We start from the raw sequence: 26,106 nt of genomic DNA, 5'->3' as shown, positions 1-26,106 counted from the left end.
GACACCAACTATGACCTCTGAAGTAAAACCATAAATACCTTATGATCTTTGCTGGGTTTCTCTCAAGCTTTGACACTCTGTGGTGGCAATCTATAACTGCCACCGATCGATCAACCTACTCAAACTTATCCGATACCCCTCGACACAATCAATATACTTTCATCAGATTCAAAGATTCAGAGAAAACATGCAGAGCAATTTAGCTGTTGAGCAGAAATGTTAAGACGTATTGATATGCGCACCTCCCTGCCTTTCTCAAAAACGCTCTCTCAGCGAGAGAACTGGCTGGCCTTTTCACTTCTTAGCTCAATGGAGTCTCAAGATAGCAACCTCTTCTGCACCTTTGACTGTCAGAATCACAGCGGTAAACTCCAACACACTCAGCAGATGCAATCAAATCTTTTCTGTTTCATTTTCTGTCCCTCTTAAAGGGCATGGTTGGCCCCCTTAGGGAACATTTAAGGAGGACACGTAAACTGTAAACACTGAACTTTTGTTATTAAAAACATCAGTGTTTTCTCCCGAAGGAAATTATCAAATGATTGGTATATCATGAGAACTACAGGAGTTACAAAACTGGGGTTTCGATAGAAATTGTACCACTGATCAATGTGAGATGGGGCTGTATTATCAACTCTCAATAAGAGAGGACAGAGTTTAAGAAGAAAGGGTTTCATTATTCGCTGGTTCACTGAAGCACATGCCCCACAATGCATTGCAAAGGACATTTAGGGACTAAAGAACAAATAATGAATGCAGTTTTATTGTAATGTAAACAGCTCTGCTGAGAACCTAAGATTGATAGTGTAAATCTTGCTTCTGAATAAACAGACAAAGAGTACATTAAATATAAACAGCTCAGTAAGATTGATTATCACACATATTTACGGTAAGTAGCAAAATGATTAAATCATTAATTTGATCAAAACACAGTATAAGATCCATATACTGTATGCTCTTAGATTTAGCCTCTTTTCTGTAGTTTTACCAGAAAAAACACAAATCTAGTGTTATTTTAGTCTTGAATTTAACCCTTTTTTTTTTTTTACATTAATTATTTTTAAAACAGTTATATAATTAGATGACTATTTATTTTTAAATGAAAAAATCCATAATACATACCTCAAAATTCATAGTCAAAACTTTAGCACAAGACATGTACCTAAGTTTAATATTTCGGGTTAGCGGTTTGTTGAGATCTCTTTATCCTAAACTGTCTTAGCAAACACCACCAATAAATTAAGCTAACTTAATCTTCATGGCCTCACTGATAATATGAGTTATGAATAAAAGATGAAAAAGCATACTTTAAAAAAATTTAAGTAGAATTTGTATTCTCCTTGTACAAAACATGCTAATGTACATAAACAACACCTGTCACTTTTAGTCACATTCGTTATTTACATGCTCCAGAAGCGCATTTCAAAAAATTGTCAGCAAACTAGATTAAGCTAGTTTATCCTGCTCTAAAATGATCACAAGTCATACAAATTAGAAGTTACAAAATCTTGTGGAAACTGTGAATTATGGTTCATGTCATTGTGAAATTGTCCACATCAGGAAAACGCAATTAGTATGCGCCCTTCGCTTCAAGCCCCAAACAAAATTATTAATCATGATGCCAACAAACCATCGCTTCAGATCACTGAGCAGCTGGTGGACATGACCGCCATCGAACACATGTGACGCAAATATACAGAACAGCCCAGAATGCAAGGCTTCATCCATTTGGATCCAAACTGAATGATGTGAGGGATTCTCCCTCCTGACTGATGATTCAGAGATGACAAGCTCTGAATCCTCTGAGGCCCTCCGAGATACTTGAAATACATCAGATCTGATTTCTCTCTGGGAACCACGCTTGAGGTTGTTGATTAGGATCAAATTAATTTTTGTGTACTATTGCCAAGTGAATACACAATAAGAAAACATCAAAGACATCTGAATTCTCAAAAAAAAAAAAAAAAAAAACCCAAGAGAATGACAAGAAAGAGTCTGCTTGAAACATAATTTTAAAAATGGATGCTAGTATCTCCTGGTGATGTCTAAATGGGTCAGTAATACCTGGAAAAAGTTTTTGAATTGACCAGCTAATTGACCACATATCCAGGGGTTTGAGCCAATCACTTGGCACATGTGCACAGTCAATTCCATTGCACTGTATATTCCTAGTGCTCCACATGGGATTTGTTTTAGAATCTGCCAATTTTTTTACTGGCAGCTGTCAGGAGCTACTCAAACAAAGCTAATGTGAAGTAACAGCACTCTTAGGCAGAGTATTTTGGTGTTTATGCGTCATAAAATGTGATTCGTTTCCTTTTGGTACGATACTAACAATCTCACATGCTCGGTCACACAGAACTGGACATTTTCACAGAACTGCTGCCTGCGCTTTTCCCTTGAAGAGCCTCATCAAAAACCGGCAGACCCTGAACATGAAAGACAGCAATCCATTAATCACAGATGTTATCGCTGGCATTTACATTAACGCTTTTTCCACAAGTCCTGAGGATTTAAGCGATGCATTAGGTGTTAGTGGTGGCGTTCTGAAATGCAAATCAACTTAAATCCCAGAGAAGCCAATTAGATGCCACTTTATAATTCATAGAGTAATGAACTTCAAAATCAAAACAAACCGGTAAACAAAGCACACCCACACTGAGGGCATTATGCACAGATTCAGATAACAGCCAAACATTACTCAGCCATTTGCACCTAAAGGAGTCTTTTAGTCCTGAAGAGCATTTCCTATGTGGCCAAACCCCCTGTTTACACTCATCTCCGGACTATTACATTTATATGCCTAGTCATTTAATCAGAAATATGAGAGATGTTGCGTTATTGCTAATAAAGTTTTATATCCAATTAACTATACAAGCTGCTGCCTGAACCCAAATTGAAATCAGTTAGACAGGAAATAAGGAAGATAAAATCTATTCAATCTGATTTATGATGCACTAATGTCAGATGGACGCCACAGGCACACAAGCAAACCACATATGACAGCAGCCAAGCTCTGACCTTCATGGGGAAGTTGTCAATAAGCAATACAGTCTAACAAATGAAAATACAGACAACTGACAGTGGCTCCGGAAGGGAAGGAAGTAAGTGGACAGCTGCAGCAGAGATGTGATTCAGTTATACTGTTGTCACGGCCCGGGTACCTGCCATGGTAACTACCAATCTTCACGCTTGTGTCCTCTACGTGCACTTTGCATCATTGTCAAATTAAGTATGCGGAATAAAAATGAAAGAGAATTATGCAAAGCTGTTAAGAGTTGCTCATCTGCAGTACTCAATGCAATATTTTTTTTTTCACATGCTGTTTTCTTCTTTTCGTTAACAGACATACACTACTATCAAAGTTTAGGGTCAGTAAGATTTTTATTTTATTTTAAGAAATTAATACTTTTATTCAGAATGGATGCATTGTGCTGAGCATAAGTGTCAGTAAATACATTTACTATGTTACAAAATATTTCTTTTTCCAATAAACTGTGTTTTTCTGAAATATTTAAATGTTTGAAATATTCCTAAAATATGTATCACGTTTTCCATAAAAATATTAAACAGCACAATTGTTTTCAATATTGATATTAATAAGAAATGTTTGCCGCCATATTAAAATGGTATCTAAAGGATCATGTGACACTGAAGGCTGGAGTAATGATGCTGAAAAGTGCCATCACAGGAATAAATGACATTGTAACATAAATTAGAAAACCTAGGTTAAGCATAGAAAGCCTAGGCGAACATAGAGCATTCTTTCACACATATTTTATAAATAATAAAAAACCATACAAACCTCGAACTTTAAACAGTAGTGCATTTACTTAGAAAGAATTAAGTAAACTGATTTCATTTTGGTTCTTTGTGATGGTACTCTAAAAGCATGTCGCTTCACTGTATCAAACCTCTGGAGATAATTAAAGGCAAAGAAGGAAAGAGTGAGGTATACTAAGACTAGTGCACGATGGGCGGTTCATGGGGGTGACTTTGAAATGGGGCGGGGCATGCAAGTGAGCATAAATTAGAGTGTGACCATGCAGGTGAGCTGTGTGGTTTTATTCACATGCCTCATTCACATCCCATGCAGAGCGCTGTGCTCAGTACCTGGTGATCTCGAAGTCAGGGAGCAGGCCTACGTGATAGTGAGGGAAGTGGGGGATTGAGTGCATGGGGCTTTTATCAAACTCCACGGGGGAGTAGAGACGGGGAGAGGGGGCGCGGTCACTCAGTTTGTTCACAGTGCTGTAAACTGGCTCTGGAGGCCTGGTGTGGGAGAGAAAGAGAGAGGCAGAGAGCAGAGCAGCTAGGGTTAGTGTGCTGATTTAGACTGACAGAGAGTAGTGACAGACCGAGAATATACAGGCAGGTCATTCCACGTAACATCAAAAAAAAAAATTCAGTATTTTTTTGAATTGGTTTACAGTATAAAAATTCAACACATTTAACCTGACAAGCAAAATTGCATATAATAGTAAGACTTGATTATGTCTTTGAATTCAGTGTTTTCACCGAAAAAAAACCCATATCGGTCGACCACTATCAGAGATAGGGAAAGATAGGCCCAGAGAGAAAAAGACAGATTGTGAAAAACATAGCAGTGGAAGTGCGAGGAACAAGGAAAGAACTTCAAGTGGTTAGTTAAACATTTAGCTTTGATAATTAGTGTTACAATTTTTCAAATGGACTATTTCAGTTTTACCATTCTTCAACTCAGCATCTTCAATTAGCCCTCAGATTTTCAATATTTGCTTTTAATAATTAACATTCTGTTAATACTGTCATGCCAGTGTAAAGAGACTCCACAGGGATTGATATCCAGGGACCTTTTATTCATTCCCTCTGTCTCAATCACATTCGAACTCTCAGAATTACATATCTGACTTTCGCTGTCTCATTTTACACAAGGATTCAAAAACAGATTAAGCTGAACATTCAGGACCCAAACGATGGCTCACTTAAGTCGCTCACCTCAACTGGAAGTGCTGGGAATCATACCTGTGACCTTCCATCTCATCTAACGAGGGATTTCTGATTAGAAACAGACAACAGGTTAGCATGAAGACAAAACAAACTGTAGTTTATAGGAATAAAATGTTAAAATGTGCATTCAAAATAGCTGAAACGTATTCAGCACTTGTTACGTGTAGCATGCAGAAACGAAACAGAGACACCAACAGAGTTCAGGACAAAACCAAATGTGAGAACACACCAAAGCCCCCTTTTACAACACAACTGGGTTTGACACACAAACAGACCAAACCAACCACTCCAAATATTAAAATTTAAATCAGATACACTACCATTATAAAATGAGTGCTAATCACTAGTCTCTAACATTCCCTGCATGTTTCAGTGAGCATCTGTTTGTGGGTAAAAGAGAGCAAGGTCTTACTGCGAATACAAGGCTACATTAGACATCTTGCAGATAATGCGAGTAGGATATATTTATAACAGGCTCCTCACCGGACCACCTTCTCTCCTTGCGCTGCGTCGTGTAAGGCTTGCTTGTGATTTGTCTTGAATGGAGATGACTGACAAACACTTTTACCTTCCTTACATTCTACCCTTTGTCTTTTTATCTTTAACAGTACTCTTTGTATCTTCTCCTCCCCAATGTGTCTTTCCTCTCTCTCAGTCTCTCACTGTGTGTCTGGCTTCAACACATTTCTTTAAATCTGCAATTCTCCCCTTCTCCTTGCCCTCAATACAGGGTCACAGCGGGCTAAATAAAACCATGACGAAACCCTTATCAACCACGGCACAAACCCTCTGGCACTTCACACTGACGGCGAGGCGCAGAGATAGAATTAGGAACAGGCCAGCATCACTGACTCACATTATATGGAACCACAAACTTAACATGATTTATGATGATTTAAGTAGCACATGTTTATAGACAAATACCTTTGATGGCCGATATTTTGATGGTCCAACTATACATCAATTATTATACAGTATAATAAATTAATTTGTCGTGTTGGTCAGCACTGTCCAGTCTGAAATCTCATTGGTCTAAAAACTTTCTCCGTATTAAACATCCAATATAATCTGAAGGGTCATTGTGGACAGACAAATGGCTTGTTAGAAGTAAGAATTTTGGGTGGGTTTAGGACCAGGGGGCCCACTAGGGGGTCGCAGCTAATGTCCATACACCACCAATCGAAAGTTTCAGGTCTTTTAAAATACATTACATAATAACAATTTTTCTTGTTAGGAATTAATCATTTGTAGCAAGGATCCACTGAATTATTACAATTTCAAATATTATATTGTGAAGTCAGAAAGGCTGAGAAACATTGGTGTCAAGGGTAAAGCTGACTGAATGATGATTTTACATGACCAGCGAAGGATGCTGATGTAAGAACGTGTCCATGACCACATGTACAAAACCATGCACAGAAATAAAAGTCCTTAAGGTCAGTGACAGCTGTTCCTCAGCAAAGCACACAGTTTGCTGAATTACATATTGCATAAGAACTCTCTGCCTACACATCTAATAATCATGAATGTCCAGTTCATTAGAGGTGTGCTTAGTAATAATTGAGTACTGACCCAAGGTAGCACTGCTGAGTGTGTATGTACATGACGTGAGTATGGAATTTTCTACTTCTGCAGCTGTATTATTTATAATAATTGAACAACCAGGTTGTATGTGTGTGTGTGTGTGTGTGTGTGTGTTTGAGGTCCTATAGCCTCACAGAAGTATGTGAAGCATCTGGTTTTTTTTATCTTGTGTATAACATTATGGTGTATGTTTGTGTACATGACTTTCCTCTAATAACGCATGGATATTAAGGCAACATAACCAACTCCTACACACCCTACATCTTTACATTCTGTTACACTAAACCAAAATGACACATGCACGAACAAAAACATGTCCCTCCTCCTCCTGAACATCTGCCTAATGTCACACCTGATTAATTATTCAACTTGTGAGCCATAATATAAGTTCACATTTATTATGCAAATCTACATGAAATGCCCCATTCCATATTTCAGAGTCTCTGAACTTAAAATAGAAATTAGCAGCTACAACATTCTGCCATTCCATACTATTATCTTCAACCAAACCTTTGATTTTCTCTGATTCTCCTGTGGAATACACAGTAGAGATGAAGGGGACTGAACTTCCAGATGGGCTTATGCTTTTCCGAACACAAAGACCACGTAAACCTCTTACAGAGAAGAGGGGGTTTAATCTTTTTCTCTCACCTTTGGGAAAGGTCACATCCTTTGTTTGGAATGTGTATTTGCATGCAAGTTTAGCATTCAAGGTGAAGCTAGGAATTTTTCACAGCAGAGTGGAATTAACTGTGTTTCACAGTGGGAGATGTTAACAAGTCCGTATTTTACAAGTGACAAACATGGTTGAGAAATTACAGTGGCAGTTCTGAACTTGGGTATTTATTTAGAAATCATTCATCTAAAAATACTCTGGATTTGCAGAAAAACAAATATGTCGTCTTCCCCTGTGGATTGATAAAGCTTCTTGTGGTGAGTGTGGCCATAAACCAATAAAGGCTAGTGAAATTCTGGGATTCTGGGAACACGTCTCCAAGAGACAACAGCCTCAAATACTGTTAAGCAACCATTGCTAGATACTCAACACTGCTATCAAAAGCCTCAGAGGCCCAAAACACCACAGGGTATTTTAACACATCAAGAAACCAGCCGGCAGAGAGAGCGCAAGACAAGTTAATCAAAACCAAAGTCTGTTATGACGTTCTTCGCTATTCTAAATTCACAGTTCTCATGGAGACTGTTAAGTCCTCAGATTTAGTTCTGTGCTTTAGTTTTCTTTTCCAGAAAACTCCAGGGATGATGCTCAGTATTCACATCACTTGGAGGTTCAGGTTGCATTGCAGTGAACCAAACACATCTCCAGCCCTGCGGTCCTGAACATATGTCTCCCAAAACACCCTTAAGAGCAAGTCAGTGTGCAAAAACAAGCTCACGCTGTCGATACACACTTACATAATTACAGATTTAAGAGTTTGAATCAGTATGATCATTTGGTCCTTTTTTTAATAAAAATCTTATGCTGTGGTTTCTACTGTGGTTGCAGGTTCGGTGTGCGACCAGCTTAAGTCTCTATGATATTATGTACTGTACTAACCCAGGCTCATTGAAAAACGTGTCTGTGCAAAATTCTATTGCATTTCTTCTTGCACACTGAATTGTGCTAAAAGCATGTTCAGGTTTATCCAAAACAGATGAATTTGGATATGGCAATGGTTATTGTGATATTGTGGCAGTTTGGAAATGAAATGTCTGGTGACTGGTGCTAAAATGTTAATGCTCTATTGTATTTAATAATAATATACTACCTAGATTAAACCCTACTCAAAACATTACCAATAGAGTTAACTAAAGCAAAGTGAAAATAAGTAAGCATTACTTTGAAGCAACAATTTTGGCTTGCTTCTTGCAATTTTGTGGTTATTTAGCAATTGTATTACACTTTACTCAGACCTGAGCACCCCTTTGAGTTGCAATCATACATTTGACTGTAATCATAAATTGTGTGAAAAGGATTTTTTTTTTAATGTTTTACTTCCACTCAGATGGAAACTGCAGTGAATCGTGCCGTGTATAGGCACGTATTCACAAAAATGTAAGTAGAGTCTATGTCGTTCTGTACATTCAAAACAAAACGCACCAATGAAAATCCAGGACCGTAAAAACAGTACAGAACTAACAGGACAGGAGGGAGTAAAGGATGGGACAGTAAATCCCAAAACAATCCCATCACTAGGTGTGATGACGCTGCTTGATTGTCTTTCGGATTTCCACGGGACACATGGGGGAAGGGGGCAACACAGTCTACCTGTGGGCAGTGGAGTCTGGTAGAAAAGGAGGGAATTACCGTAGGAAGGAAAAACCATCCAACCTGTTAATGTCTTCTTCCCCCAACAAGTGCTTGGGCAGGGGGGAATATCGGCTGGGGGAGATGGGCGGAAGACTGGACTTATATTCCAGAGTGCCGTTATTACTGGGGGAAGATATATGATTTTCCATAGCGGGTGAGAATGCTGTAGAGAGACAAAGAAAGAGTTTATAATACACACATTGGCTAATCATAATGCTGACTTTAAAAATGTTTCCATTTTACTATCAAATTTCTAAGCACTATTCATTACTCTCTAGCGTAATCCTGGTTTAAGAACACATATGTATTACATAATGAAGAGTGAATGTGGTAAGAATCACTCACAGTGTGTGATATCAGGTGGCCCATAGGGGTCTGAAAGATAGACACTAGTGGGTTTCCCAACCTTTAGGTATACCACATCTGACGTATTCTTCAATATGGCCACTGCTTCTTCATGGGTCACCTCTTCTAAAGTGTAGTTATTCACCTGGGCGAAGGAGAAAACAAGCGAGATGTGTTTAGCGGGCAACCCTGAGTTACGTAAACAGTTACGCTCTAGTGGTCAATGGCGAATCAGAGCTGCCAAATGTGTCCTGCCCAGTGGATTACACTTAGCACTGATCTTACTAATTAAATCAAACTCAGTCTTAAAGCGTTTAACGACCCCCCTGGATTAAAAGCAATGGAGTCTGACACTGACACTGGAGCGAAACTTCAGGAATATAATCAGATGCTACAGATGCAGCTCATTTCTCAAAGATCTCTGGGGGCAACTTCTACGCATTCGGACAGAGATTTTTGTTGTTTTTGTTTTGTAAGAAACACTCAAAATTTGTCCCAAACTCATGCCACTGGTTGAGCAAATTCAAGCTGCTTAAACACATTTTTGGGGGAAATAAACAGAAAAATGTCTGCAATAAAAACTACAGCAAACCTAAGTAAATGAAAATATCGAAACTAAAATAAATATATGAAAAAGCGAAAACTAAAACAAACTGAAAATAAGATAAAATAGGTCATTGAGCCATACCATAAGCAGTCTGTCTCCAACTTGTAACCGTCCATCCTTCTGTGCAGCTCCCCCATCAATGATTTTAGTGACATAAATGCTGTTATCACCTGGGATGTGCTGGTTTCCCACACCACCGGCAATACTGAAGCCGAGCCCTATGGGATTTTGAGAAAGAACAAATCAAAAGAGTTAGCTACATCCCAATAGATGCAGTAACAACAGACTACCTCTAATTTATAAAACCTATGGCATTCCCTCACACAGAAACAATGCTGAATCTTTCAGAAGTTAACACTAGTAATAAACAGTACTCAAAACTATCTCAGAGCAAAAAGGACACACTTTCCTCAAGCATAGTCTAGTTCCTCAATTTCCTAGAGGAGAAAACAAGTGTTATACTGTAGAGTGTGTTAATGCCGTTTTGGACTTGAGGAGTCTACGCAGCCCGAAGCTCTTCCTCCAAATTTGTGCAAGTGCTGCTGTATGTGTATGTGTGATGCATCTTCCTCTATGTGCTCTGAATAATTCATCAAAGCTGTGTCTTTCTCAGGATATAGTTCTGTTTATTGCTCCGCCCGAACAACAACCAACAAAAGAGGATGTGATAACTCTCAGGCTCAGTGGAGTTTCAAATCTTGATTTGTTTTCCATTTATCTTCTCACCCTAGATATGGATGTGTACATGAGTAATATATTTTCTTTTATAACAGCAGAAATCAGAAAATAATATTGGATGCAAACTAGGAGGAGTGTGCGAAACTATGAACAAACAAAACTAAAATAAAAAAAGATTTTATTTCGAAGAGCAGCCCAACCAACGTGACACATCCTTAATGCAATCGCTGACAAACAGCTCAGGTAACAGATGGGTTTTACGGTTGTTACAATTGTAAATCTGAAACCTTTTGGTCCTTTTATGAGTTTGATTTCGGTGACGGTTTCCAGCATTGGTCTCCTCCTGCGCACATAGAGCCTCACAATCGATCCGGCCGCTTTCAGAGCCTCCACCGCCTTACTGTGAGACACCTCCGAGACATCTGCCTCGTTCACACGCAAAATACAGTCATTCACTCTGTGGAGAGAAATAAAGAGTGAGGAGTGAGTTTTCTGGAGCCCTCAGTGCGTGGTGAGCCTCCTGCAGAGAGTTCCAGATCACGGCAGCCTGTGGTCCAAGGACAGCCGCCTCCTGGGGCATGCTCACATAGAGCAGCTGAGACCCAGCAAACAAGCCGCACACTCAATCAAACCATGAAGACACACACGCATATATGCAATGTATACACATCTGATTCAAAGTGTTCAACAACTCAAGTTTAGACAGTTTAACATGATGCCTGTGGTGGAGATTAAAAAAAAAGAAATATATATATATATTCAATAATTAATAAAACATTAATGATATAAAAATAATACATATAGATATAATTGTTGTTATTGTATTGTTATTTTTATTTTTAACTAAAACTATAAAAATTGCATAAAGAAATTGAAATGAAGATTAAATAAATTAATAAATAATAGAAATGTTTCCTTCAGTATTAAAATTACAAAAACACATACAGAAATATAAAAAAAACACCAAAAACTAATATACATTACAAGTGTATGACAAAATTGCTAAAACTTCAAAACTTCAAATAAAAAATGTAGTAATATATAATTACATCTTAATAAAATACTAATAAAAATGATAACGGTATATAAATAATACTAAAATAACACAAACATATATTATTTAAAATGACTTATTTTTCATATTAACTATATTAATTTTATTGTTTAGTTATTTATTTTATTATTTTGTATTTGTATTATTGGTTTCAATCATTTAATCATATACTTTAAAAAAAGTTTCTTTTTTTTAGCTGGTCGTAAGCATTTTATAGTTTCCCTTTGTATCCCTCTCTTCTAATCATGGCCAGAAATGTCTTATTCCTATCTCTGATCCCAGTCCTGCTCTATAAAGTCTGATCATACAAGTTCTTCACCCAATATAGAATCTCTGATGCAACTTCCCGTAGCTTTGCACCTTCAATCTTTAAAGCCTGCATGATTTATCCAGAGACTGTTCCGGTTCCAACACTCCCAAAGTCAAACAAGGGTAGAGCAGAGAAAAAACCCATACACAATGTAATTGCTTCTCTAAATGCTGTTCACCTCCAACTCACAATAAATCTATCACAGCTTACTGGCGAACGTTCAAAGTGTCGTACTCTTTTAAAAGACAGAATGCAGAATATTGGGCGAACGGGACAGGGGAAAGGAAAGAGAAAGAGAGAATGCTTGTGGGTGTAAGGCAGAATACTGAACGTTAAAGTGCCCAGAGAGAACAAGCAAGAGGAGGACTGGTGATGCTCCAAGCCCTGGCAGACCTGATTGAGAATGAGAGGATAAAAGAAAACAGCCAAGTCATGGAGCAGAGCAGGGTGAAAGGCTCAGACGGGGCTGCCACATGCAGCTGCTGTTCAGAGCACCACACACACATGCATACAAAACACAGGAAGATCTGCTATCTCTCCAGCACGATCTAATTATGCTCCCCTCTAATAAAACAACCCTCTCAATCAACTCCTGATCGGCCCTGACATGAATTTCAAACACATCCAGCCAGGAATAGAAACTCTACAGCGCACCAATATCAATTAAACCTTCGACCTCTTTAGAAACATGCAGAGGAACATCTTATTGGTCAAAGAATGCTCTTTCATAGATCAGGAGACTTAATTGAGTTCTGTCATATTATTCAATAATCAACTTTCTACTAAGATTCCTTGGGAGACATAAAAATAGAAACAAATTAGATCATTATTGCCAAACAGCAAACAGTGTGGAAAGTATCAGAAAATGTGGTATTTGTGGAATTAAAAACAGTTACATTCAGATTCATCAAAATTTTAATTGCAAACTTAGCTTAAAAAAAATTATAATAACAGACAATTTTCAAAATATAACAAAATCTCCATGTAAGTTCCACAAAAGCAAGAAAGTCATATAGGTATGGAACAAATGAGGGTGAGTAAATGTTTAGGGTGAACTATCATTGCTTTCATTCACTAATCCTTCAGTAAAGTGTCACAAAAATGTTTCTTTAAAAATAAATCGTCACTAAATCAAGAAAAGAATCTTTGAATCTTGAGTATTTACATAAAATGCATAATGCAAACATGTTTGTTTTTACCCTGTGGAAGATTGACGTGATCTGAAAGTGATTTGGTCAGGTCTATTCGTTATACCCACACACGTCATCTCAGACCTCGCAGATGGTACATTTTTTAAAGTACCTCGCGGTCAGAGTGTGTGGCAGTCAGCAGAAAACCTCAGGTACTTCAGCTCTCCAGAGAGACATTAGGACTGTGATAAACAGCCCGGTTTCAATCATTTACAGCAGCGAGAGGCAAAAGGGAGGAAAGAAAAAGAGCGAGGGAGGAACAGAGAAAGATTGCTCTACAAAGCCAAAACAAGAAGTGAGATCATTATGTTTTGTATTATTAACAGTATTATTTCCTCTGATAATCCATCAATTCATGAAAATATTTAAAAAATCAATTCATATAATGGAAATAAAATAGGGTTAAAAAAGCCACAATTTTCATTACATAAACTCAGAAATAAAGGTTCCATAAAGGTTTTTTCTGCAGCAATGCCATTTTGGGTTCCTCAAAGAACCTTTCAACAAACAGTTCTTAAAATATATATATTTTCTTACTTTGAAGAACATTTTAATAGTCTAAAGAACCTTTTTCCACTATAAAGAACTTTTTTTTTTACAATGGAAAGGTTTTATGAATGCCTTAAGTTCTTCATGTCTAACTGTTTTGCTAAATTTTTAGCATACAAATTTGTGTGTGTATTTAAAGTATATGTAAAGACAATGTTGCATGTAACACAACAAATGCAGGCACACAATATTTTTTTACAAAATACAAAATACTGGCCCACCTCAGCCTGCCATCTTCAGCTGCCGCTCCTCCAGGGATGATCTTTGTGATGAAGATCCCAGGATCATCACCGATGTGAGGGTTATCTGTACCACCTGCTATACTAAACCCTAACCCTGAGTTACCCTGAGGAGACACACACACACACACACACACACACACACACACGCACGCACGCACGCACACACACACACACACACACAAAGAGGAATATATGATTGGCCTTTTCTGAGACCTTTGCCTCAGTGTAAAGAGGCTAAATTATAGAACAACAACATAATGCACAAAAAGAGGGAAGCGTAACATTATTTTCGTAGGAGGTGCACTTTGCTACACATGACTCATCAGTGTTTACAGTTTGGCACAGCATGCGCCTCTGAGCAGCGCAAACTCACAAATCAAAACCTGTCACAACCGTGGGCTAGAGCCACATTTAACATCTCAGAGACATTAATAGACTAACAGGCTAATATTTTGAAGTGACGTGTTTATGATGGGGCTCTCCAGGGTTCCGTGTCTTTATAATACACAGGCTTTTAAGCTTTAAACAAAGTGGATCGTGAGGAGAATTAACCTTCGCTGATTAGAGATGTTCCCTGGCTATGTTGAGAGATTGGATAGAACAGCAAAGTTACGAAAAGAAAATACCAAAACTATAGCATCAGAGTGGATAGATGGTTTTAAAGGGAAAGAAAGAGAGAGAAATGAGTGACAATAACAGATCAGCCTCTAGCAGCAGAGTTATCGCCTCGGCTTGTATCCAATTTTCTAGCTTGTAATCTCAGTCGAGACTGAAGAAACCCCTGAATATACACTCTCAGCCCTCCTGGCTCCAGGGTCGGACAAATCTGCGCTCCCCCTGGTCTAGTTGACCTTTGCTATTGTCCGCGCTCTGTGTCTAGTCATGTGGATCCGAATTTGTCTAATTTTCTCTCTCTCTTTCTCTCTCACACTGACTCTACTGTGCACCCCAGGCATTCACTTGCAAATAAAGCATATACAGTAGCCCAATTAAGAGGGTTCAGTGATAAGTCAAAATTAAAGCTTCAGTAATACTTTCTAAAGAGTTTGTACATATAATGCATTATAAAAGGTATTATGATATTCTTACATTTATAACAATGCATTCATATAAATATGTACATTTGGAAATAGTATATATATATATATATATATATATATATATAATAAGTATCTAAGTATATTAGGGGCGTAACGGTACGTGTATTCATACCGGACCGTTTCGGTACAGGGCTTTCGGTACGGTGCACGTGTGTACTGAATGACCGAATGCAATATTTTGTGTGCGGAACATAGGTACATTTTCGTGTTTCCACACAAACATATTAAGTGGCGGAAGTTCAGCGCAAATCCCGCCCTGCAGCTGATTCTAAAGTTTTCAAAAGGCATCACGCGAGTGTGAACATCACTACAACTAGGAAAAAAACAACAGTAATTCAAATGCAACTGCCCTCGGCATTTAAACAGACCATTGCTCTTAATTCCGATCGGGCCAACGAGCAGGTCTAAAAACTGAAACTGTTGTTGTTGCACTTTACACTCTGGAAAAGTTATATATATATTTATTAAATATGAGCAGGCCTACAAGCTGGGATTGGTAATGCTGCACTGTAATCATAGTTATTTATTTATATTTTTCATTATATTTTATTATATGATATTGGTTTGAGACTGAGAGTATTTTATTTAGTGGAGAACTTTGCAGCAGTATTTTATTTCTTATTCTTTTTTAATTATATATTTTTTTTTTATTAAAAAGTGTAAACAAATTGTTAAAAAAAGGTTATAGTAATAAACAACCTGCAGTTTAATGTTTGCATTTCTTTCCCTTACTGTACCGAAAATGAACCGAACCGTGACTTTAAAACCGAGGTACGTACCGAACCGTGATTTTTGCGTACCGTTACACCCCTAAAGTATATATATATAAGCGTTTTCATGAATAAATATAATCATATATAATGAATATAAAATATAATTAAAACAATTTAATATTCATGATTACACTTCAAACATAAGATCAGTACCAGTGTCTTTAAAAGTGCAACCATAAAATATTATTTATACTTAATTATAATAAAGTATAAAATTATCAGTGGTTTATGTGTATATATACAGTGCTGGGTAGTAACTGATTATATGCAATCAGGATTATGTAATCATCAGATAAACTGCTCATAATCATGCAGTTACTTTTTATTTTATTTTTTCTCACTGAGATTTAAAACTCACTGCAATTTTAAACCCAGTTTGGGAAACCCTGGTGTAATGTATTGTTTAATGGATTTTTTGATGTTGATATATAAAAATATATATATTTTATTTCTCTTTGCTTTTATAATATCAACATGGTACATTAAGTCTAAAACAAGTTAGATAAAAAAAATACAAAAAACTAGATTACGTTATAAACTACAGTTTTCATCATATAATCTGTAAGCAGTAACAGACTTAACTACTTTAATACTTAAACAGACTTTAAATAATCTACCCAATCTACCCTGTATACAGTATATATATGTGTGTGTGTGTGTGTGTGTGTGTGTGTGTGTGTGTATGATGACATATAACATTTATAGGATTCTGTAAATATTTTGGTCAGGCAGGCAAATTCTTTTTTTGAGAGTTTATCCACACAATCACTAGAAAAATCTAAAAAGCAATCAACATTAAATCAAATGATCTCACATTTTAAAGTCATTACTAATCACATACTAAGCTTGCTCCATGACTGGTCATGTTTGATGGTTATGTTTCAAGATCATGCTCACAAACCAAACTGTGAATGACTGGATTATCAGGCGGAAGAATCTACACGAGCATAAAACATGATCTGTGCTCAACTCAACTCTGAGTCTACGTATCTATGAATGAATACTGTGAGAGAGAGAGAGAGAGAGAGAGAGAGAGAGAGAGAGAGAGAGAGAGAGAGAGAGAGAGAGAGAGAGGGAGACACTTACCCGCTCTAATGTAATCTCTTCAAATTCATATTCAATTTCTGTCCCATTTACCTGTTGGAGGGGAAAAAATGAAATCCCATTAGATATGTTTGCAGATGCAATTCAAAAAGGGCATTAATCATTTAACCTTCACATTAAATATCTAACTGTGATGCCACAAAGACATCCTAAACTTGTAGCCGCCAAGTGATGTGGAAAGAGGTTCATAACAGTTTAAAACATTTTAGGACTGAAGCCATTGTGCTTAGTCAAATAACCTCTTAAAACATCAGCATTCAACTCATTCTCCTTGAATGAAACAGGAACAGGGCTTTCATACAGTACATCTTCAGCAGACATTGAGCCTCACATCTATTCAGCTCACAGCATTAGCTGTAATTGTCTAAATCTGAGTCCAGACACTAAAATCCATAATCATTTACCTGCTTGTACAATGGGACCAGGCCTCTAGGGCAGACATGCTGGCTCAGGCAGCCCTTTGGAGATGAATTCATACTCAACGTGCTGCTTGAAATGGCATTGAAAGACAACTAATCCAATTTCAAGTTCAATTTCAAATGAGGGTCATCTTCGCGCTCGATTGGAGACATTCATCTTAATTATTCTTTAATAAGTGAAGCAAATGTAATGGCCATAAGGCACTCTAATACATGCTAAAGACCTTTTTTGGGCTGCTCTCACATTCATAATGTGAGCATACAAATATCCTCAACATTTGACTTCTTCAGATACTAATACTACAAGGACCTTGCTGCAATATACAGTGAATATGTATAAGACAAAATTACTATAATTATTATCATATTATAGTTACATATTATTTATAGCAGCTCAAAAGTCGGTAAGATTTTTTAAAATGTTTTTGAAAGAAGTATATTATTCTCACAAGGACGCATTTATCTGACCAAAAATACAGTAAACCAGTAATATTGTAAAATATTACTGCAATTTAAAAGAACTGTAGCAGAAATGCATAGCTTGAATTTATTTATTTATTGGTGCACTCTACTGAAATACAATTTGTGTATGCTTTTACAACATTTTTAAGCTATTAAAAGATATATTTTCTGTGATACCCAGCATCATTTCACAGATACTGTCCAAACAGCATGTTATAAACAAGGACATTTTATGTTGAAGTGCCTCGATAATAAGGCAGTCATGGCATTTACAGTGAGTGTGCATGTTTCACATTTTGACTTTTTTTTTATACTGAAGGGAGTATTTCAGACAGCTGGAGAAAGAGAAACAGTCATTCATGGCTAATTGAAACCCAGTGAACAAGCTCGTTTATGCCTCAGCAGCCTCAGCTGTTCAAGAGAGAGAAAGAGAGAGAGAAAGAGAGAGAGACATAGCTGAATACTGTCTCACTGCTCTCCTCAGAGCAACATGACCTTTCATTTACAGCATCAGTTGGACGCCCCCTAGATTACACCTGCTCTTAAACATGAGGACCAAACAGATGTCAAGAGCACAGAGCTGAATGCAGTCTCACACTCCACAACATTTCTCAAATGAATTCATTTGTTGAATTCTAGCTGACGTTCTTCAGTCATGCAGGAAGATTTGGTAACATATTTAGTCAGTTGGTCCAGAGTCAACACCAGGATGAATTACTTAAGGGGGCAATTGGAACCTTGGATTGGGCACAAATTGGACACATTATATTGTAACTAAATGCTTAAATGAGTGGTCCTCTTCTATCATCAAAAGACAGAAAGCATAAGACGTGTACAGGTATATGTGTAACCCTTCTCTCCCGGGTCCTCACCGCCACACCTCGCACTCTCTTCGAGTGGGCCTCGAACCTGGGTCTCTGGCATTGGAGGCGGATGCCCTAACAAGGAGGCTAAATGACGGCAGCCACTAGCATCTGTCGCTGGTGCGTATCTTGAGATTGGGGAGTGAGGTTTACCTGCACAGCACCTACTCGCTGGCCTCCGTTACATATGCATAACACTAAACTATGAAAGCCTGTTTCCACTGAATAAAGGCAATTGCGAATTTTTATCTCCAAATTCTGACTTTTTTCTTGCGATCATGAGTTTAAATCTCCCAATTCTGACTTTTTTCTCAGAATTGCATGATATAAACTCACAACTGCAGGTTATAAAGTCAGAATAATGGGATAATAATGGGAGAAATAGTCAAAATTGTAAGAAAAAAACTCTCAATCGCAAGTTTATATCACGCAATTCTGAGAAAAAAGTCAGAACAAAGTTTATATCTAACAATTCTTATAAAATAGGTAAGAATTGCAAGATGTACATAAACTTGCAATTGCCAGAAAAAAGTCAGAATTCTGAAATAAAAAGTCGCAATTACCCTTTTTTATTTTAATTTATTCAGTGGACGGAAACAGGCTTCCACAAGTACAAAACATTATTATTATTATTATTATTATTATTTGAAATAAACACATCAATAGATCAAATGAAAAAGATAAACCACAGATAAATATGCACAAATAAATATGTAATAAATAAATCAACTAGATCAGCTGACTATTATGAACCACAGATGCAGAGAGAAAAAAAAACTAAATTAAACAATACTGTACATGATTAACGATTTAATTTGACTACTCATTTATACATTGGTGTGAACATCACTTTAGAGTGATAAATGTCTCGAGTTTAAATTCCCAACAAGTTTACTTTAAGAAAGCATGTAATATAGAAACTCAGTGGATGCAGTTTATATGAGCACAGGGATCCCCAGAGAACATCACCAGCCAAGACAAACGCCTACATCATGCTCTGCAAAATGCTCAAATAATTTCACAATTAATATAACAAAATTGTTTGGTCAAACACAACATCTGATGTGGCCATTCTGCTTATTGTCTGAGCCAAAATTAAATTTATTTCTTAGTGCACATAAGTGCTTCTGTTTGACACTAACTAGCGATGGCTAGCCGAGCCGCTTCTCTGCAGTTTCATCAATGCGTGTGTGCGAGAGCTCTTCAGAACACCCTGAATATGCCAAAGAACACAATCAGGGAGATAACTGATGGATGTTATAATTGATTGATGATTATGAGAAACCAATAAGACTAGTAAATGAGATCATTAACAGAGTAGAGTGAGATCATTAACAACAGCAGCGCTCACCAGAACAGAACAACACCCCTTATTAACCAACTTAAGACACTGATAATCACATACACTTCATTTGGTCATTAAGTTTGAAGAACTTTTCTTTAGGTCAGGAAAACATGGCTTTTCCATCTTTACCATAAGAAATGACCCAATTACTGGGCTTTGAGTGGCATTAAAATTCTGAGCCGCATGGTGTTGCTAATGTGAGACACTGTGGACCGGGGGAGAGTGCAGCTGCAGAGGGGACGGTGGGAGGGGAGTACACCATGCAGCATCTGGGGTGTAAAAGCTCACATTAAACTGGTGAGTCACTGCAAATGTGGTACCAAACAAACTCGCAAATGTAAAAGCTTTCCCTTTAGAGTTCTGCCTGATGCGATGGCATATTTTTTTACGCCCATCGCAGTGATTAAACATGATATATCTCTTGGGTCGTGACATAATGAGACTTGGTTTCCTCAATACACACCCACATGGACTAATTAGCACTATGAACTAACCATTGTTATTTCTGACAGCTAATGGAAACAAAGGCGCTGTTAAAAGTAGGCAGAAAGGGTCATTTTGCTGTGGCTAGGTGGATGTTATTTAACAGCTACACAGACTCAGTAATGCTTTATTAATCCTGTGCCCCCCCCCCTAGTGAGCTCTGTTCTCACTACAGTAACAGTGAGCACAGTTGAGGCTTTATAATTAACAGTACTTAACCAGATTTCTCACCAGGTCTAAAACTATGCAGCAGTGGGTTGAGATTTAAACAGTAGTGTCTATTGAATATTCATTGTTTGTGCATATGCAACATATTAACTTTGCCTCAAAATGAGTGAGCTGTCTTTTTGTCTATTGTTTACATTGGCACTTTTTAAAGCAGCATCATGGAAGTACACAAAATATCTATATATATACTACCTTTAAAGTTTTTTTTTTTTTTGAAGAAGAAGAAGAAAACATAAGAAGTGCTTATTAAGGCTGATTTATTTAATCAAAACTATTTAACTCAAAACAGTATTATTGTAAAATATATATATATTTTTAAAGTAAACCATTAAAAAGACCAATATCCTACATTTTATTTTCACAACCTACCTTTTTTGTAAAGACTATTTATTTATTTATAGACAGATTTGCAACCTAGCCTATTGAATGTTTCTTTTGCATTAAATTAAATATGCCATTTTCTGACTAAGACTATGACTAAGGTCTACTGCACTCCTTTATGTACCTTGTAACGTCTGACAGCTTTACACACTCTTGCATTTCTTCAACATCTTTCAGAAGCATTTTTCAGAAGCATTTTTCAGACATTTTTTTTATTGACTCAAAAGAAAAATCTGTTTTTTAAGCTTAGTTTTCAACTAGCTTCGACAATTCCTTGATAAACAGCACAAAACCCATGTAGCATTTAACCCGAGGCAAATCTGCACTAAAACAACCGAGGTTCCTTTTAAAAAAGTGAACAGATGATACTGTGCTGGGTGAGTGAATGTGTGTGTGCAGGATAAATGTCCTGCATGAATACATGCATAATGAGCTTGATTTGGTCTTTTCCCTCTGGCTTTACTGCAGCACCTCTCTCTTTTGTCTGGTGTCATGTCGAGTCTTTTTATCTCCACAAATACTACTCAGTAACCAGAAGTGCACATAAAGAACCAGGAGAAATTAATAATAATAGTGGTAACATAATTTATATATATATATATATATATATATATATATATATATATATACTTTTTATATTATTTTATTAATAAACTACATAAAAATGTGTGATAATACTATTTAAAATTAAAAGGTATTAAATACAAATACAAATACATGTATTAAAAACAAATACAATTATTTTATAGTAAAATTTTAAATAAAATGCTAATATTTACTACTACTTTTTTATATGAATTTTCAACATTTTTTATTTTGTTTTTATTATTTTGTTTTTAATACTCCCAAAACTCAGACAGACTGAAGATTAAGTACACAAATCTAAAATGCAGCATATGTAAAATCCCAGTGATGCCATATCTAACATTTAGGGTTTAAAACACCCTTAAGTTCTCAGCAAAGAAAAAAAAGTTAATCTATTCTACTTTAGAGATTTGCATTTTGAGAGCACAGAACGCACGCACACGCGCGCACACACACACACACACACACACACACACACACACACACACACACACACACACAAGGTGTTTATAGGTTAAACTCAAGAGTGAACACCTTTACTGGAGTAATCCATCAGTGTTTTCTTTTCCCAGAACTCCATCTTCTCTTGCTTGTTATCTTGTATTAGGTTATTAGTAGAAGTTCTATCAGAGACAGATTGCTGCTTAAAGCAGTTCATAATCATCATAATCTCACACACACTCCAACACATGTCCACAGTGGGCTTTAAACTGAGTACAGCAGGAAAAGCAGGAGGAAAAGCAATTAAACCGACTTAACAGCATTAAGCTTGTTGCTAGATTCTGGATGTCATGGTCGATCTTGCGTTGCTGATGGAAGCACGGCGCTTTGACTAAAACACTGTGCATTCACAGTCATCTGGATATGCCTTGATGTTAATATTTCATTACTGAGATGCAAGCAGAGAAACAAAAATCAAATGAAATTATCTTCATTGAACGTGAAGGGTGTGCATAAGAGGCGTGTACAACAGCCAATAGAAAACAAAACAACAGAGGGATATTCCCTTGATGTAACAGGAAGAGGCCTTTTTAATCTTCAATTCAACTCAACACCATTTCTGAGAAACAATTGATTGGTTGAAATGATCTTATTTTTGATTTATCTTATTGGCTGAACAAGCAAGCTGAAGCAGAACAAACAATGTTCTGAAATGTTCATAAACGGCTGGCCATTTCTGTACATGGTCAAAATACATAATTGCAAAAACAGGAAATAACAGACAATTATTTTGGAGTATGAAGACACCCAGACAAAACCTGTCTCAGCTGACTGAAGGTCAAGCTGTGTTGATAGTGTGTCTGTGAACTCTATAAACTTCTTGCTGAGTGTTTATCACTTTGTGCTGGTGTCTGATTCAGCACTGCTCTCCCCCTCTGTATTCTTTCATTTATTCCAGTCACCAGTTCTGTCATATGCGCAATTAATGATTTTACTTTTGCATTTATCTACCTATCACTCTGGTTTAAAACCTAGCAAACTTTCTAAGGCAACTGAAATGGAATATCACAATTTTACTGATTTGACTTGTTTTAAACCATTCATCAAACATCTCTCAGACACCCACCAAAAACAGTTTATTCCACACATTAATATTTCAAACCCATAACAGAAAAGCATATGCTAATCAAAACTGCCAATAATCACTGGCCACCTTATCTGGTTAATTTATGAAAAGCCATCAGTCATTGAGTACGTTGATCGTATTTGCGCAGAGTGGAGAGTGATAAATGAGACTACATTTATGAAGAACAAAAAAGAAATGATGTCAAACTCATTCGCCACTCACTCTGCATGGGCATTGATCTGATCAAGTTGATGATCTGCAATGTCACGGCTGTGCATAATGTCATGAAAATGCAAAAAATAAATGCAAAATCAAAACTCACGTATGGTACAGATTCCAAAGTGTCCGTGTTGACAATAATTGGGGCAGGACTTGCCTGTGAAAAGAGAGAAAGGGAGGGCGAGAGATATGGACGGAGAGGAAAACAGAAAGAGAAAGAGATAAAGATCAGAGTGGATTGGAGATGCGTGAACTGGCTTAGATTTTATTAAGGGGTACAGCAGAGCATGATGGGCACCGCTGAGCTCACAGATGTCATGATGAAGAACAAAACTTCAAAACGACAGTAAAAACATATTTACAGTACATACACACACATAGATTAGATGAAGGATGAAAAACATGACATCATAGGAGTATGATGATCAATGCTGGAAAAATGTTTGTATGACATGAAGGTTGAAATAGTTTTTATCTCTCCTTGTTTGTCTCTTTTGCTATTTAGCTAGTTGCTGAAGACAACACAAAGTCAATTAGTTTCTCCCAAACAGCAACAAGGCCAGAAATCTCGGTGGTTGGATGTCTATTCTGTACATTCACTGTAATTTCATTGAGTGTTGTTAAGTGTAACCCCGTCATTAGCCTTTATTAGAAAATATTAGCTCATTTTACACAGCATTATGTAGAGCTGCACAATTCACTATGCAATAACGGCACAATTAAGCAAAATTTTACTGTTATAGGTAGTAATGATATTTGTGGTGCTGGAGGCAAGAATAAATCTGGTAAACTACTGCAGAGCATAAAACCTGACCAAAAACAACAACAACAACAACAACAAAAAATAAGCTATAAGTACTATGATGATATGCAGACAATATATATTTTTTATAATCAAAAACTAATATATATTTGAATGGGTAAATAAGCAGGCAGTTTGGGTGGACCAATGACACTGTCAGCATTATACGACCTCAAATATGAGCCAAATTCAGATATAAACGCACTAAAAAAGCTTAATCACCTTTGCTACTAGATTAGGAAAACTTTAATTTAGATAAATGTCCTCATAAAGTGAAGTGACTGTGAGTGATAATTCAAAGTATTATTCAGAATATAATGAAATAATCTCAACCATTACTCATATACTACAGTTCAAATGTTTGAGGTCGGTAAAAATTTTTCTATTCAGATACAAAAGTGACAAAGTACATTCAAAATACATTAAGGATTTCTATTTCAATGTATGCTTTTCTTTTGAACTTTCTATTCATCAAGGAATCCTAAAAAATATATTATAAACAGTTTGTCATATGCTATGCTTGCACAACTAGAACTAGAAAAGTTCTAGTTGTGCAAGCATAGCATATGACAAACTGTTTATAATATATTTTTTAGGATTCCTTGATGAATAGAAAGTTCAAAAGAAAAGTGTAAGGGACTAGTTTCAGAAAGCACTTGAGACTGCATCATGTGCATTAGTCCCGCAGTTCTTCAAAGCAACACATGCTCAACCAATGGCAGGGCTTTCTGTTTTTCTGACCAATGGCAGACCTGTGTTTAAGAACCCTAATTGAAAACAAGTCATTATTTTTGTAATTCTGTTTGGTGCCACTAGAGGCACACAACATTTAACAAGTAATGAAAGGTGGGCTAGCACACAACACAAACTCATTCAGCTGGAGGCTGTGAGGCTTATCACAGACGCATTAGCATTCAGAGATGGCCTACTACACAAATCCCCAGGGAGATGCAGCTGGCAACTAAAGATCGATCGACAGCAGAGATTGAGGCTGTCCATGCTTACTGCGCACTGCCTCTAATTACATTAATACATCTCCCGCCTTGAGAGCTATAGCCTCAATCACAGAGGGATTGGAAAACCAGAGAGATGTGTTGGAAAGCACATGGCAAAAATGAAAAACCTAAACCTAACCTTATTTTAAAATCTTTGCAACTGAGTTTCGAAATATAAAGTCAGCTTTAGTTCATTCTAAACATTTTGTGTTTGTTTTACTCTGAAAAGCCTGACATATTAAATAATAGTCAATATTATTTTTATTTGAAATGGAACAGTGTGTTAAACTTTCAGACTAAATTGAGTAAGTGCAGTAAGTGTTCATCTGGAAATATAACTATACATTTATGCTTACGGTTTATAAATATCAGTAAATATTTGACATCAAAAAGACACATGTACCACAACCTGAAGGTGGGCATTTTTAGAATTATACTAAAAGCCTGTTTACTTGCTAAAAAGTATAATCATCAATCAGCTGTCATATTGTAGGTAATTGTGTACCAATGCCAAGTTTTGGCAAGTAAGTCCTCAACACAAACTATCATAATCCCAGTATTAAACCACTGATTGGTTCATGTTGCATATGCAGCAAATGAGCTTGCTTTACATTTAAATGGCTGGTTAGCATTCACTAGAGCAGCTTGCAGCGCACTTTCAGAGTTCTTCTGAAACCCTCCACCTCCCCAGCTCCACCTGTATAGATCTGCTATGGGTTATTTTATATGCTATTTATGCAGCAGCATTATGTCTTAAATAATCACAGCACCTTATTAGTGTATGCATTGGCAGTAATAATCAACAACAGCAGCAATAACCAACAGCAGCAGTGTAGCAGATCAAGAAAGTTTTGATCATGTTGATAATTTTAAGGCATTTGCATATCAAATATGATACAGTAGGCTTTATAGGGTTAAGCACAC

The 26,106-nt window shown here is 36.8% G+C and overlaps 1 protein-coding gene across 22 annotated transcripts in view; it reads right to left on the bottom strand.

The window, feature by feature from the left end:
- LOC132127699 (disks large homolog 2-like) overlaps positions 1–26,106 on the bottom strand; it is a 227,297-nt gene that overhangs the window by 39,907 nt on the left and 161,284 nt on the right. For 11 of the 22 annotated variants that reach the window (XM_059539702.1, XM_059539703.1, XM_059539705.1 and 8 more), the window contains 9 exons: positions 23,489–23,542; positions 16,816–16,866; positions 13,836–13,960; positions 10,799–10,968; positions 9,915–10,051; positions 9,227–9,371; positions 8,879–9,044; positions 4,978–5,037; positions 4,114–4,272 (listed from right to left, as the gene is read on the bottom strand). In XM_059539702.1, the coding sequence (XP_059395685.1) occupies positions 4,114–4,272; positions 4,978–5,037; positions 8,879–9,044; positions 9,227–9,371; positions 9,915–10,051; positions 10,799–10,968; positions 13,836–13,960; positions 16,816–16,866; positions 23,489–23,542 (1,067 nt within the window). The remainder of the gene's footprint in view (positions 1–4,113; positions 4,273–4,977; positions 5,038–8,878; positions 9,045–9,226; positions 9,372–9,914; positions 10,052–10,798; positions 10,969–13,835; positions 13,961–16,815; positions 16,867–23,488; positions 23,543–26,106) is intronic. The other 11 variants (XM_059539710.1, XM_059539712.1, XM_059539717.1 and 8 more) reach the window with 5 other exon arrangements.

This window comes from Carassius carassius, chromosome 45, assembly GCF_963082965.1.
Source record: "Carassius carassius chromosome 45, fCarCar2.1, whole genome shotgun sequence".
NCBI classification, from domain to species: domain Eukaryota; kingdom Metazoa; phylum Chordata; class Actinopteri; order Cypriniformes; family Cyprinidae; genus Carassius; species Carassius carassius.
Note: the sequence above shows the minus strand (reverse complement) of the source record. Positions and strands in the feature narration are given on the sequence as shown.